This window comes from Camelus bactrianus, chromosome 5, assembly GCF_048773025.1.
Source record: "Camelus bactrianus isolate YW-2024 breed Bactrian camel chromosome 5, ASM4877302v1, whole genome shotgun sequence".
Taxonomy (NCBI): Eukaryota; Metazoa; Chordata; class Mammalia; order Artiodactyla; family Camelidae; genus Camelus; species Camelus bactrianus.
This window is the reverse complement of record NC_133543.1, coordinates 44,861,094-44,877,399: the sequence shown is the minus strand read 5'-3', so window position 1 is coordinate 44,877,399 and position 16,306 is coordinate 44,861,094. Positions and strand designations below refer to the sequence as shown.

General features: G+C 32.8%; 1 protein-coding gene across 7 annotated transcripts in view; it reads right to left on the bottom strand.

The window, feature by feature from the left end:
• The window catches only part of TANK (TRAF family member associated NFKB activator), a 79,800-nt gene that overhangs the window by 18,867 nt on the left and 44,627 nt on the right, over positions 1–16,306 (bottom strand). For 6 of the 7 annotated variants that reach the window (XM_010971371.3, XM_045507585.2, XM_010971370.3 and 3 more), the window contains exons 3-4: positions 11,661–11,772; positions 10,417–10,535 (exon numbers count right to left, since the gene is read on the bottom strand). In XM_010971371.3, coding sequence (XP_010969673.1) covers positions 10,417–10,535; positions 11,661–11,772 — 231 coding nt within the window. The remainder of the gene's footprint in view (positions 1–10,416; positions 10,536–11,660; positions 11,773–16,306) is intronic. The other variant, XM_045507584.2, reaches the window with a different exon arrangement.

The window sequence follows — 16,306 nt, the reverse complement described above, 5'->3', positions numbered from 1 at the left end:
AAAAAATCTTAGGGCAATATAAAACCTTAAAGAAACGGAGTTTAGGCTTTCCTGAAATAGTGAAATTCAAAACAAAACTGCAGGTCTTATAAAAGGCTACCAACTTTTTATTTTGCCAAGAAAGAACTTAGTGAAAACAACTAACTATTAAAATCTACTATTTTCTTCATGTAAAAAAGAAATGGATATTTACCAAAATGTAGGATGGAGTTTTAGACTCAGCTTTATAAAGTTTTCACTTTGTCCTCAGAACAAGATGAGTCACAAGAGCTGGGGACAAGAAGAGGGATTCTGAGGCTGCAGCTTGGGGAAAGGGGAGGAGAGAATGTTCAATCAGCAGCAGCAAGAAGGGAAAGCAACAGGACTACTACTACGTCCAGCAGGAGTACGTGCTAGATGACACTGTCAGGGAATTTGGACAAGCCTGTGACCCCTGTGGCATTATTTAGATGGAACACAGAGGGAAATACTGTTAAATAGTAAAGAGCAATTAGGGGTAGAAATAACAGTGGGTGAACCCAACCAATATGGAATACAAAAATCACACCACCATTGATAAACACAACCAGAGAGAGAAAACAAAAGATATCCATCTTGAAATTATTTGGTTTTCCAGAAGAACTTAACCAGGAAAGAAAAAGAAAAAACAAAAACCACAGGTTAATGACTTACAGAATGCCTGGGAACCACTTTACAATAGATTCATTAGGATTCTAGGATTGATCGATCGATCGATCTATCTTAGAGCAAAGTATCAAGTGTACGAAAAGATTTCTAATTGGCAAAGAAAAAAGTCTTTCAGGGAAAAAAATCAGCTTTTATAACATGGCAAGAGTGCCTTAAGCAAAGCAACAAATAAGTTGAGAGAATATAACCTATTAGTTGCAAATGAAAAACCAGGTGAGCCTTTCCCATCTCTCTTCCACCAAATTCTAGCAATATCTTCAAGGGGACTACAAGTTCAGTAGGAGTTGTTAAAATACAATATTGGGAAAAGTGCTAGCTAGAGACTTTGTGGTAAAATGAAGCTAAGTTATTTTCTTACTGTTGATTTCAGATCCTATAGTATATTCTTGTGCCTTTAAAAATTACCACAGAGAATACATAGTACGCAGCATTTCACAGGTCTAGGGTTCTGTAGAACACCTCAAGAAATACATCACTCACCACACTATCTTTTAACAGATTAGAGGCAGTTTAGTTTACTTTAGACTTAATACAGTATGTGTAGATAAGTAACCAGGATTAATTTACAGGTATTATGATTTACAGTATAAAGATGTAAAACAAGTAAGTACTCAATAAATGTGAAAGGAACTGATAAGCAAGCTCCATGACCTCTATGCACAAATAAGGGTACCTGAGATGCTAAAGAACTCTTAAGAACCTGACATTTTTTCAGTAGGATGAAAAGTAAATAACTTACTGAGGAAAAAAGTTAACGTGATTTTTCTAACAGGAAATTATAATCTGGTAAAACCAGTGGTTCTCAAAATACGATCTAGGTTCACTGTGGGTCCTGAGATCCCTTCAAGGGATGCACTGTTGGGACAGGAAATCTGCATGGGCCCTGAGTGTTCCTGCACATTTCTGCTATGTGTGCCAAGAATATAAGGCTCTGATTGTCCCTTTACCTGGGACATTTCTCAGGGTTGTGTTTGCAAAGCACAAACTTGAAGGATGTCTCCCTCTTGGCCAACAAGCAGGCTGCTTACTGCTTGCTATAAAATGGTAGGTTTCCCAAGCTCAACTGTTTCTGTCCTTTATTTATTTATTTATTTATTTATTTATTTATTTATTTATTTATTTATTTATTTAATTTACTTACTTACTTACTTACTTACTTACTTACTTACTTATTTAAATGGGGGGAGGTAACTTTAGGTTTATCTATTTGTTCATTTATTTATTTTATTGAAAAATTTTTTTTAAACAGAGGTACTGGGAATTGAACCCAGGATCTTGTGCATGCTAGGCATGCACTTTACTACTAATCTATACCCTCGTCCCAGTTTCTCTCCTTTAATGCAATCCATTGCATATGTAGGCAACCATCTGGGTCTTCCTTGTGTCCTCTACCATGGGACCAATGTAAATATAATGCTCTTATTGCTCACTGTTCTATGAATAACAAAGACCTCTTTTCTCTGATTCAAGAGTCTTGTGTCTTCTTCCAGCATCCATGAAGTAGTAACTGTTTAACTTATTAGCTTGTAGGTAGGGTAAAATCAAATCCCAGACACTGAAATACATGGGGTCAACAACTGTCACAACAGTATTAGGTATCATTTGCCTTTAAAAAAAATTTTTTTTTTTTACTGTGTTGACATTTATACTAATGATGCAGAAGCAATGATGAGTAAAACTGCTGATGCCTGAGTATGACCAACACCATGGTAGCAAACTGTAGTTATTTACTCTTCAATGCCATACATCCAGTAAAAAAAAGAAGCGTTTCACCTCAGAATGTCCTTGATGACACAGTAAAAATTATTAATTTTATTGAATTTTGATCCCAAGTTAACATTTTTTAATATTACATGTGACAAAATGGGAAATATACACAAAGGACTTATGTTTCATACTGAAGTACAGAGCCGTCTTGGGGAAAAGCACTTGTGCTAGTGTTTGTTTGAGCTGCAAGCTGAGCCAGTCACTTTTTTAATGGAATGCCATTTTTCATTTGAAAGAATGACTATCATGCAAGCTATGGTTATTCAGACACTTTCTCAAAAGCAAATGAAGCTAGTTTCTTACTTTAAGGAAAACAACTGGCAAGATTTGTTGTCTATGAAAAAATTTAAGTATTCAAGTGAAAATTTTGAAAAACTCACACCTGTTACAGTAACCTTGACAGCTGCCCAGTAAAAAGACTCTTCTGATAATTGATGATGTTAAATGCGATTTAAAATATTACAGCATGAAATAAGTCAATATTTGGAAGGTCTGCAGAGCTCAGTGAACCAATATTTTCCTAATGACCAATTTATGATGCTACAAAATCATAATGAAGTAAATGATACATACAAAGTATAAGACAGACCAATGGCTTTTAATGTAGCGGAAAAGTCTGTTGGTTTCAGCTTTTATACTGCAGCTAACATTTAAGAAACTACCACTATCAAGTTTGGGTATAGTATCAAAGAAGAATATCCACAATTTCTAAAAAGATTATTAAAATACTCTTCCCTTTCCCAACAACATATCTATGTAAGGCTGGATGTTCTCCATGTAATTCAACCAAAAAACCCCCCAAAGCCCCCAAACCCCAAAACCACCCACCACAACATATCACAACAGATCAAATGCAGAAGGATTTCTAACTCTGAAAAACAAACACCTTCAAAATAGACTTTGAGAACTTTTGGGATAACAGATTACATTAATAAGAGAAACTAGATTGTTTTAGGGGAACAGCCCTAACCTGCTGAGGTTGAAAAAACAGCCTTTCATGCCTTAGTCAAAAGAAATTAAGGCTGAATAGAATATACCAACTCTGTTTGTAGGCTCTGGAGAAGAGTAGAAAAAAGAAAAATGGGAAATATGAGAAAGGGTACAATAAGGGGAAATAAGGGGAGAAAAGCCACATTAGAGATATTCAAATTTGTTTAGAAGCCAAGGAAAAGAATTTAAACAGTGATATGCTGCTTCTCATTTTCTTCTCCTCTCAAAAATTATTTCCAGTATTAATAACAAAGCAAAAACCCTAAAATTATATATTAAGAGACCCAGAACAGGAAAGGGTTATGATGGATTACTAATTCAGCTTTGCAAACAATTTCTACAACAGAAGTTTCAATGTAAATATTAAAATGCTTTGGAAATCAACATTTTTTTCCCTTAGAGTTCATGATATATTTATTATAACACTTTGGGAAAAACTCTGAACTTTAATAAATGAACTTGCTGAAAGTAACTTTTTTCCTTCTAATTATTACTCTACCAGAGAGTCTATAAGCAAGACTAATCTCAAAAGAAAAGTAATATAGAAGTGTTATATATAAAAAGAAGGCATATTTGATCCAATCTCCAGAAATAAAACCAGGAGGAATGGGACATTTGCTCTGACCAAGAAGCCACGTTGCTATACACGTGCACATCTTCTCCAATGCTCTGGAATCCCCAGGCTAGACTGGCATATGCCACTGCATTGTGGGCATTTCTATTTAATAAAAGATTACAAAAAGGAGGAATCAAGCATTAAAGGAATATAGGGATAATTTTTTTTTAAACTTGAGTAATGAACATAAGTAGTCATATTTTTTTCAAGTTCTTCTCTGAAGAAAGGTACTATGATAAAGATAATACAAACCACATTTGCTTCGCCACGGAAACCACTTGATAGTTACATATCTTGACTAATGGTCTAGTTTTTAACTTTTTTTCAAATAATAAAAACATTTTTATCATATACCTGTATATGATACTCTAAAGCCTTTACAATGTATATAAAATCAGGTACCTGACAATATATAGCTATTTAACCAAAGAGATTTGCGATACAGAAAGTATCCAGAGCGCTGAGAGAAGCTATGGGGGCCTGAAACTCAGATGGAGATCCCTGAGTGGGAGGTGCACCTCAAGTCCAGAGTATATGAGATATGAACAGTTCAAGGATGGGGATGCCATCCAAGACCTAAACTTGTGAGACTAGGATTTTATAAGCTACAGAAGCCCAGAAAGCAGATCAGGTTAAAGTTCATACACTTCCTGTAGAAAATGTCATACATAGTAACTCGAGAAACACATCATGGGTAAATGTCTCTCACTAAAACTGTCCATAGATTAAAGTTAACAAAAAGGTTAAGAAACACTCTCTCCTCTCAAGTCATAATTATGTCAATAATTTAAAAAAGGTTATAGTAAATGAAATTGTTCTTCCAAAACCCTCCGTTTTAGCTTTCAGTTTATTTAATGTTCTCCAAAGTGGCCTGGAATAATACTGATTCTTGCCTAGAAATTATTCTTCTTCCATTAAAATACTGCAGAAAATTTAAGTCTACATATCTATGCACATACTAACTACCAAGATATAAGCAAGTTAAGAATTTGTTTTCTTTTCCCTACTTAAACTAAATGTTGAGCACCTGCTCAAGCCTACTTTCAGCTCAGTGGGAGTTTTTATTTTTAAATTAAGGTCCTATATGTTTTCTCTGTACCATAAATTGATAATTAGGATTTCATTTTGTCATGTAATTAGGACTTTACATTGTCATAATGCTTGCTAATTGCTTTTGGGTCTCCAAATCTTTGTTTCCCCAACCAGACTGTAGCTCCTTAAAGGGGACAGATCTTGTCTTACTCTTTTTTTGTATTCCTATCCAGGACTAGCAAGACTGGGCAAATAAACGGAGTTCAAGAAATACTTTTTGTCTAAGTGACTGACAAGTGAATTTTCAGACATCAGCTTTCTTCAAACATGTCAGAGCTTCTATATTTACTTGCAGTTGCCAGGTACAGCAATCTTATTTCCTTAATGTTAGCACTGATGGCAGCTCCCCAGCTTCATCACTGTTTTACTATTCTAAACCTACAAAATCTTTCCTGCTCAAAGCTACCATGTATCTGCTGATCTAATCACAATGATAGTAGCTACATTAGAATTCTGCCAACTGTCTGGCATCTTTCAGTAACAACTGCATTCTTTGTGTTTTTAAATTTTTGACTAAAGCTTGTAACTCAGACGAAAAAAGATATATAAAAAGAATAAATCATGTATATAGAAAAACAAATAAAGCATAAAAAAGCTCTTTGTGGGGAGGGTATAGCTCAAAGTGCTAGAGCACATGCTGAGCATGCATGAAGTCCTGGGTTCAATCACCAGTACCTCCTCTAAAAAAATTAAATAAAAGCTCTTTGTACACATGAACACATGATCTCTAAATAGTTAAAACTTCAAATAAACTCATACTATAATCTACTTCATATCTTGGATCCTAGAATCTGAAATAACTTTACAACATTCAATAATGTCTATTTTGGTTATTAAACCAAGACTCTAAGTCGGAGGGCAGTTCAGAGTTACTGAATGAATGAGTAAAGAAAAATTACCAATATCCCCAAATTCTTTTATGTATTCTATATTACTGCACTCTACATTTTTTCTTGCATCAAAACATTCTAGACTTTTGTATAACTTCTACAAAAACAAAAAATAGGATAGAAAGATGAGGGCAAAATTTTTTGTCAAACCCTAGACATCAAGGATAGCATTCAGTTTGGCAACTGAAGTGCTTCCCAGAAACAGTATTATTAAAATATCTCATTTCTAAGATCATAAAAATGACCCAGTATATTACAATCGTAGTTTAAAAAAAAGTGAATTAAACAATGCCAATATGTATTTACATTAAACTATAATTTGTTAAATAATAACTGTCATGACATATGTTACTATGTCTGACAATGGTGTCCTGCAAACGAGATAGTAGTCTTTGTCAAGAATAAGTGTGTATATTTTTGTGTTATTTGATTTCTTACATATAAATATTTTTAATTTTAAAAATCAGTTATAAAAGAGAGTAAGTAATAACATGCAACAGTTTCTTGATTCTCTAAAGCACTGCTCAGCTAATCCCTGGAACGTCTATATTCATAACAGAATTTCTGAAATTATTCTCAAGATAAATTATGATATTTCTTTCCTCTGAGATTAATAATGATAGGATTCAGGAAGCTGAATTGATTATTAAGTTCTGCCAGGTTCCTTTACCTTTCATTAATATTTATCATATGGCAAATGAAGTACCACTCCCCACCACACCCTTGATCTCTGATACCCTCTTCTACACACCACAATCTGCAATCCCTGGGATGCTTTTAAAATACGTCTACAAAATCTTTGATTCTTTCTTTCAAGATGAAGAGCTTATTTCCTTGTCTCTGGAGCACTTAGTGACTTATTTCTAATGAACAGAATGAAGTGGAAGTGAAGGTATGTGATTTTAGAGACTAGACTGTAGAAAGTACAGTGGCTTCCTCCATGCTCTCTTAGATTTCTTAGAAGATAGCTGGCACTCTGTGAGGAGAGGATCATATGGTGAGGTCTCCTGCCAACAGTCATGTGAGTGAGCCATCCTGAAAGTGGATCCTTCCACTATGGGCAAGGGCTTCAGTCATCTGACTTCAATCACATGAGATCCTGAATCAGAACCACGCAGCTAAGTCACTCCTGAATTTCTGACCCACAGAAAGTGAGACAATAAATAGCTGTTGCTAAGTATTGGGGTAAATTTGGGGTACTTTGTTATATGACTGATAATACAATGAATCCTAGCTCATCAAGAAATACTGAGCAAACTACTGTTGTGTACAAGAAGTGAAACTCAGGTTTTCCATTAAACTGAATACTTCTGTAATGCTTCTGAACTATAAGGAGAATACTAAGGGTCATCCAATGATACAGGTTCTGCTATCTTGACTTCTATATGTCCTTTTAGAAATCAACCGCTCTTGCATGCTCTTTGTGTAGGATTACCAAGAACAAAAACTCAACTATAAATTTCACGTTTCTCAAATATAATTTTCTAAAAGGGCCTCTTTCCCCTCAATATACTCCTTCCTTTTCCCTCTGCTCTGTGTCTCATTTTCCAAGGCAGCCTGAGTGGTCATTTGCCAAAATGTCTAAGGGTCTTTCCCTTCTCAAATATCCTAACCAAGATAAGCAAGATAAACAGTCTAAAGAAAACAAATCTTCAAACTACCCACCAACAGGAGGAGGAAAGCGCTGTAGGTGGGTAGTAGTAGCTTCCTTCTGTTACTAGTTCAAAGGATTTCTATTAACTTGCTGATCCATTACAGAGGGTAGGCCAACTGACTGGGAATGTGATTTCTAAAATCAGTTAGTTTTTGAGAAGACTAATAATATAAAAGCATGTTAAAAACAAAAAAACTGTACCATTCCCTTAGCATTTCTGCATACTGCCTTCTAGTTCTTGTCTTGTGTGTACGTGCATACTTTTGCAAAATTGCAACCAACCAATATGGAACTTTTTCATTTTGGAAAAACCCTAATATATCCACATCATTCAAAGTTCTTCAGGAAAGGATTTCACTTGTATTAGCTAAAAGTGAATTTAATTATAACTTAATAAGCATAGATCAACATATATGCCAATGGAAAACATTTTAATTTCAATTGGCCAGTATTTTTCTAAATTCAGCTTAATTGTTTACAATGAATATACAGCCAGCTCTTAAATATTCAACAAATCCAATTTATCCATTCTTTTAAAATGTATTTTCTTTTCTCTTTAATCCTTTACATATTTAGGCCTCATTAGCACTTTGGCTCTATATGTATAAAGAAAGATGAGAAAGTTGAAATATAAGACCATTAACTTTTATCATAGTATAAGAAGACTGAGTTGATGAGCTATTCAAAGTATTAAATAAGTGGCAAATAAATCTTTTTCCTATTAGTAAAGATAATTAAGAGAACTCAATGAATTTAGATTTATTTCTTAGTTGGAGATTTAGATTTTTTCCCTCTTATTGTCTGTCCACAAATATAAGTTACAATTGATGCAACATTATTAATTTTTTGGAAATAAGCTATCTTTGACATGATTTCTGTTTCTTACACTTAATTTCAGCCCAGGTGTCCAGATACATATTTTATAGATAAAAATATCTTACAAATTAAAACCAATGTCATTTAAAAAAGAATTCTGTTCCCATAAACAACTGGCAACACAGTGCCTCGTGGCCACCTCTCACTCCCTCATCTTCGGAGATGGCCTGCACTCTTGTCTATGGAGTATGTAACTACTTTTACTTTAATTTGAGCACCCAACCCCCACACCTCATGGCCTTTCTTTTGCCTTTTGAAACAGCCTACATTCTATGCAGTATGTATTTCTAAATAAATCCACCTTTACTCAAAAGAAGAAAAAAAAAGAATTCTATTGAAGATTCCCTTTGAACACTAATTGACAAACTGAAAACTTTTATAAATAATGACAAATTATCCAAGTTTAAAATAAATTATACTATTAATATACGTTAGAGCTTTTCACATCATCCCTTTTGTTCTAATCTAGATTGCTATTTTCAGAAATACCTTGTATGTATTTTGAACTGGAGATATTTTATTATCTTCAAAGAAATGTTAAAATTGTAATAAATATAAGAATTTTGACTAAAAATTAATGGTAAACAATGACATATAGAAGTCCTAGAAATAGGAAAATGGACTGTAAACATTATTTACTTAAGCACTAAATTTATAAGCAGCATTCCTGAATTTTGTCTTTTGCAAAATAAACCTAAACATATTCCAGTGTCATGGTTTCTTGTCTTTATTAGCATTTTTAGATAAATGGAAATTGGAGTGGGGGAGAAGAGAGCTAAATGATTCAAATAAAAAAACCAATAATGATTCTTGGTGAGGAGGGTATAGGTCAGTGGTAGAGTGCATGCCTAGCATGCACAAGGTCCTGGGTTCAATCCCTGGTACTTCCATTAAAATAAATTAAAAAATAAATAAACCTAACTACCCCCCCAAAACAAACAAACAAGAAAGTTAAAAACCCAATAATGATTCTGAATAAAGAAATATGAACTGGGAGATGTGTACACCCTCCCTGTCTATGTTTTCATAGTTTTACTACATATTTGTGTTTTTATAAATGATGTCAGAATGTTTTATATGATTGAAAAACCTACATTAATTATTCCCAATTTATCATTTTGTAATTTCCATTTTTTATTCAACCTTGTTTTTGAAATCTAGGCATATTAACATATAAGTATTTAGTTTAATTCTTCTAAAATGTTTAATTGTAAAGATGGGCCATTCTGCTCTTGATGGATGTTTAGGTTGTTTCTAACCCATGTAGCATGAACATCCTTGTACATGTCTGCAGATATGCAATATTCCTCTCTACATTGCTTTAGTGAAGATTTTTGCTTAAGCTTTTTACATGGATTTTGTGTTTTAATTAAGCAAAGGCAATTGGAAAGCTGGAGTGCTATTTTCTAGCCCAGAATCATCTGTGTCTTACTTTCTTAGTTTAATCTTTGTTTGTTAAATCTTTTATTTCTTTGTTAAATGCCTATGATAATAGAAAAGAGAAAAGTAGGAAATATGAAATTTAAGCCTCTATTTTACTTGGAAGTAGTGCTTCTATTTAGGAACATGTAAGTCATTTGTTTGTATATACAGAACTTCTGTTTAGAATTCCAGTCGTGGATCCACTCCAGGAAAATAAAATGAAGAAGACGTGTTATGTATCACCATTTGAACTTTGGTTTTTGCAGAAGCAATGTTAAGGTTGAAAAGAATTTTGTCTACTTTCTTCCTGGTTCCTGCTCACTCCCAATTGTGACAGAATACTGAGAAAGTAATTCAGGAAGTCTATGGGACCTGATTTCTCACTTATTTCCCTCAGGGAATAAACTGGCAGCACAGCCTACCTTTGATTCATTTTCTCTTGGTATTCCTGATTTTCCTTTCTCATGTGGCTCATCAAGAGTCAAATTATTCTTCTTTGCTTCACTGTCTTCACGCAGGGGGACACAGCCATAACTATTATCTGTAAGATAAAAGCCTCTTGGATATAAGTGGGAAATCTTTGTTTTTGGTACCACCTGGAAAAGTAAAAAGAATACAAATCCAAAGCCCTAATTTTAAAGAGTAGAGATTTTAACCTATGAGTTTAAAAAATTCTTTAAGTAAGTTATTTTGACAATTTAGATTTGCCCCTTTAGATTTTAGCATATTTGCTTCAAAATTTTTTTCATTCCCACTAAATTCAAAAAACCCTTACTCTTCCAATATCAGTAGTATATAAAATATGTAGAATTTAGAAAACTAGAAGTATGCTCTCTTTAGCTTACCATCAGTAACAGGAATTAAACTTTTATATGTCATATTTTCAGGTATGCATTTATTTAAGATAATTATTTGCATAACTACTTCATGCTTATTATAAAAATATTAGAAAAATACAGTCATGCCAAAAAGAATAAAAAATAAAAGCTACCCACAATTTTTATCTGTGAATTATTCTTGCTAACATTTTGATTTATATTTTATCAGAATTTTTCTCTTTCAGTACATATAAATTCACACAAGAATCTTTGTTTTTGCACAGATAAAATAAAATTACACTTATTATTTATCTTGCTTTGCTCATTTTGCTATATATCATGAATATGTCTCATGTTAGTAAGCGAATACCTATTACCACTTTTCTTGGCTATATAGCTGTTCACTACATGAATGACTGTAATATTTAACTACTGAACATTTCTCTATTTCTAGTCTTCCATTATTAGAAAATTATACTGTGATGAGCATTCTTGCATATATATCTTTGAGTACTTAAAGAAATACTTTCTTATGATACATTCTAAGAACTTGAATTTTTGGTTTAAAAGGCACAGACATTTTAAAAGCTTTTGCTATTTATTGCCAAATTGACTTCTAGGAAGTTCTGTCAACTTAGAGTTCCACCATATAGTATCTGTCCATATCCATTTTCCCATTTCCTGCAAGTGTTCATTTCTTAAATAAATATAGTAAGTAACTGCACTACAGTTATTAAAATATCAGAACTATTGAGAAACAATGGAGAAATAAAATACAAAAATTTCACCACCACCTTTCTTTTCTCCAAGAAGTTTCAGAAATACATAAAAAATTAACATAAGCATACCTCGACTGGAATTCACAAGGAGTAACTGTGATTTTAGCTTGTCAATAATAGTTTGTTGAAGTGACAGCTGTTCCTGTTGCTCACGTATTCTCTGCTCATAGTTCTCAGTCTGCTGACATAAAAACCAGTTAACCTGATATTTACTGACAGACATGTATATACATTTACTGTCCATTAATAATTGCATAGATACGAATTACCCATATTGCCATTTCCCAAGTACTGAGCATTTATTTATGAGCTAAAAATAGGCTCCAGCAATGTATTTATAATCATTACAAACTAAGTCATTTAAAACACTGTAAAATTTAAAAAGTCATCTTAATTACAGAAATTTCCATTAAGAGTTTCAATGTATGATTTCTTGGATAAAAACAGTAATTTAGAATTTAATCCTTAATGATAAAAAAAAGCATGAATGATAAAATAGATGCTATATTAAAGTTATTCTATAAATATCAACTAACTTTAAAAAGTTAGGGTTTCATGTCTTTTAAATACATACACTTTTGATTTTATTTTTAGAGTATAAAAACACACAAAGGAAGTAGCTCTAACTAAAACACTATGAAAATCAAAGGGACAAGTATAAATTTAAAAATTATATTGATCAGAAACTTCTTTCCTAGATTAAGTTTTAAGGTGTCTTGAGCACATATGGTTAATCTTTAGTGGTTATCTTTAATACCACAATTTCCCTTAACATTTTTAATTCATTCATCTTGCTACTTAATGCAATGATCGTGAGAATTAAGCAGTGAAAGACAGTATGAGTTTGCTTTAGAGAATACAAATGTTGCAGACCTGAAATTTGAAAATGTTTCATTACAATTACCAAATTAATACAGAACCTTAAAAATATATTACTCTATTAAAAACTTCTTTACTAATTTCTATCATTGGAAGAAGAAATAAATAAATGACTAAATTGTAAATTCCTTGAAATATGAAATGAGGTCCTAATAATCTCAAATGTTCTTTAGTAGACACTAAATAGTTGATCTGGAATTAATTCTTAAAGTTCAAAATTAGTGAAGCAATATTATTTTCAAAGACCAATAAGCCTAAAATTCTTTATAAATTACACAGCTATTCCTATATTACCAAAATAAATTAGCTTAAGAAATGAAAGCAAAATACCACATTTTCCCAAATAAAAGGTGAAATTTTGTAAGTAATACACTTCAAACATGAGTAACTGACAAAGCTGATCAGTAACCCAAGCTGTGTGTTGTCTTTGCATGTTGCTTAGAGGTAATCTTATATAACTCGATACTCCCATTAAACTCTGCAAAGTAACTTATACACAGGAGGTATTCAGTACATGCTTACTGGAAAAAAAAAAGAAAAGAAAAGGAATCCAATTAAAGAAAATCCAAGTAAATTTTATTATTATGAATATAACAATGAATCTTGTGAATCTGTCTGAACCATATGTCCTATGACTAGGAGTCTCAAAACAGAACCTTAAATACCAAATTCCAGTCTAGGGCTAGGCTTCCCAGAATAAGACTTCTTATTCCTACATAAATTTATATCCAAGCCCCGAGAAAGAGTGGGTAGATTGACTATGAGGAGGATTTAAACCCCAAGTGCAAATTCTGTAATAACTTAATTTACCTGGCTACACAGAGCCACCAGGACTGAGGAATCAGCAAAAATGTTGATGTTATAGTCTTCTATCTACTTCTGTGTATTTAGAATTTTCTCTAAAGAAGGCAAAGCTTTTCATAAACATCAAACAATAGTTACCTATTCTTTCACTACTTTTTGATAGGTATATATTCTACTATATACCTTTTTTGTAAGTAACCAGTACAAAAAAGGAGTAAGTTACAAACAGGCTCAAAATAAATATGTTAAGTTGTTCAAGCCTCAGCCCATTGCCCATCTACTACATATTTTCCGTCCCCTTAATGGGAAACCAAACGACATGTATTTTCTTTTGGAACCAACTCAGAAAACCTCTGCCAGGTAATTTTCATCTTCTAGTTTCTGGCTTAAAAAACATACTTAAGCACATCTGCATATAACATATAATAAGTGAGTAATACTGAAAATATATTCATTAGCTGGAAAAAATCAATAGATCAACAATTTCAAGTTGAAGTTTTAAACTATTTCTTAAACCACTTAATAAAGTACTTTATAAACTCAAGCAAATTCTGTAATAATTTGAAAACGAATACTCTGGAAGATATCAGGGGAAACAGAGTAACAATGATCCATGTTCTTTTACTGCTCTTTCCCTATACTTACATTATACCAATTACAGTATTCTAGTCTAGTTGTTTACATGTGTGATTTCCCTTTAGAATATGACCTCCTTAAACTCAAAGGCAGAGACTATTTTCTCCTGATATCTCCAGAGTATAGGACACTACCTGGCACATAATGAGATGCTCAATAAATACTAGTCAAATAAATAAATGAATTAAGTTGTTAAGGAAATATCAGACAAATAGGTATGCCTTCAGAAGTGACCTGAAGAATGGAGAAAAGGTTTTGTTCATATTTCTATAAGGAAAACAAAACAGAGAGAGTAGGTCAGTAGGTAAATAAGACAAAAGGAAATTAAGTTTCAGAAAACAGATTCCAAAAAAAAAAAAAAAAAGGCAATGTGTGACGATTTTTTCCTCCTTTTTTGGGGGAGCTTATACCATCGGAAAAAAAGGGAAGCTTATACCATCAGAAACAAAGGTACTAAACCAAGAAGAGAAAATACATATTCAGAAAATAGTTTAAAGATTTTGGCCACCAGGTTATGAGAGGGAAAGTCCAGAAGAGGATAGTCTATCAAATTGGGAAATAACCAGCAGAATTCAGTTCATTTGCTATGTTTGGAAACTAACAGAAATAAGAAGCTTTTTTCCTTTTTATTAAATGCTTTTGTTCATTGAGCAAGATGTTAATAAACTTAAAATTTGAAAAGTCCTTTTAAAAGGTCAGATAATTGTTGCACTATTACAGTAGTTTTTTAAAAATAATACAATTACAAAGTACATTCCAGCACTATCAAAGAACCCACAAAACAGAAAAATCACTAACAACCACATTGAAAATGTACAACAGCAATGTCTTGTCAACACTTCTGTACAGAGCACAGACATGACAGCTAAAACAGACAGAAGAGAAGATGCTTTTGACAGCCAGTGTGTGTGAATGATTCTTTGAGTCAGATGGCAGCAACAAGTTACCAACTAGGAGATCTGCATGACAACTAACCATCCATCTGTATCAAACACCATCTGGCCAAGATGACTCTGGCTTCTGTGTATTTGACACTCTTTCCAATTCTAAAGACTATCAGAACAAGTGGTCTACCAGCATCTAAAGAGGTAAACAGGTACTTAGGTACTTGTGCCATAATATTCTTTGTATTCTTTCTCAGTGTTCAAAAGCAAAACTTAAAACAATGGTGATCAAATATAGTACACATCTTGAATTTACTAAAAATGGTTGTCCATACACACTCTTGACTATCATAAATAAAGCAAAAAGCTTAAGAAACGTCCCTTTATCTAGGCAAAATTTCAATTCATCTTCAAAACTAAGGCAGCACATTCTCCGTAATTTTGGACATACAGCTGCTCAAGTTTTCATGGGTTTCATAAATATTAAAATAAGAGTTCTATAAATTGAATTTTTTCCCTATTGCTGACATTAAAAATTCTCATTTTTCATATTTTCCAAAGCACTTATTTCCTAGACAGGGGAAAAAAAAGTTCCAGTGTCCTTAAGTCATCCATAATACTCTGAATAGGTCAAACACTCTCTCTTCTCTTCCTCAAGAATGAATCCCAATATTCTGAAAAAATACCATTCTTTTCCTCCAATTCTATTAAAAAGAACAGAAATGGAGTAAATGTTGCATGGATTAAAAGAAATAACCTTGGTTTAAAAACCTTTCCAACTGTTTCAAGATTAACAAAGAGAACAAAAGCTTTATTGAAGGATTGCTTGGCTACCACAAAAGCTCTCAAGGGAGCTCCACAGTTTATGAAGGATGATAATTAAATATTATCCTAATACATAACACTTTAGACACAAACTAACTGTTTAATGTAAAACTTTGATAAAATAAAAACATCAACTTCAATTTCAGGTTATAAAAAATGAGACTGTATAGGATTAACAATTCAGAGATCCTGGTTTACACAGTTCATTCCTCAGCCATCCTCTGTTGAGTCTCCTATAACTAGGTTATAAACCCTGCTCTCCCCTACCCTCCTGATACCAAGACTAAACTAGGAGATCAGCAATTTGGCAGATCAGATTATCCATCTGATTATCTACTATTAGGTGACAGTGCTGTCAGCAATTTCTCTGCATGCCAAATAGTAAACTACGACAAACTATTTTAAGTTTTTATTTTACGATCTTGTATTTTGGTCTTGATTAATTTACTCAGCTTCTTTGAGCCTTGGTTTCTTTCTCTTTGAAATGAAAATAATTATTTACTTGAAAGATTGAAGGAGATGGCATGTATAAAATATATGGCACATAATAAGCTATCTGCAAATTCTAGTTCCTTTCCTTTAAGAATGAACAAAGTTTCTGCATAATATCTCTTACCATGTAATGCATATGTCCATTAACTAAGGCTCTGATTACCATCAAATATAGCCAATTTTGTCACCAGACTT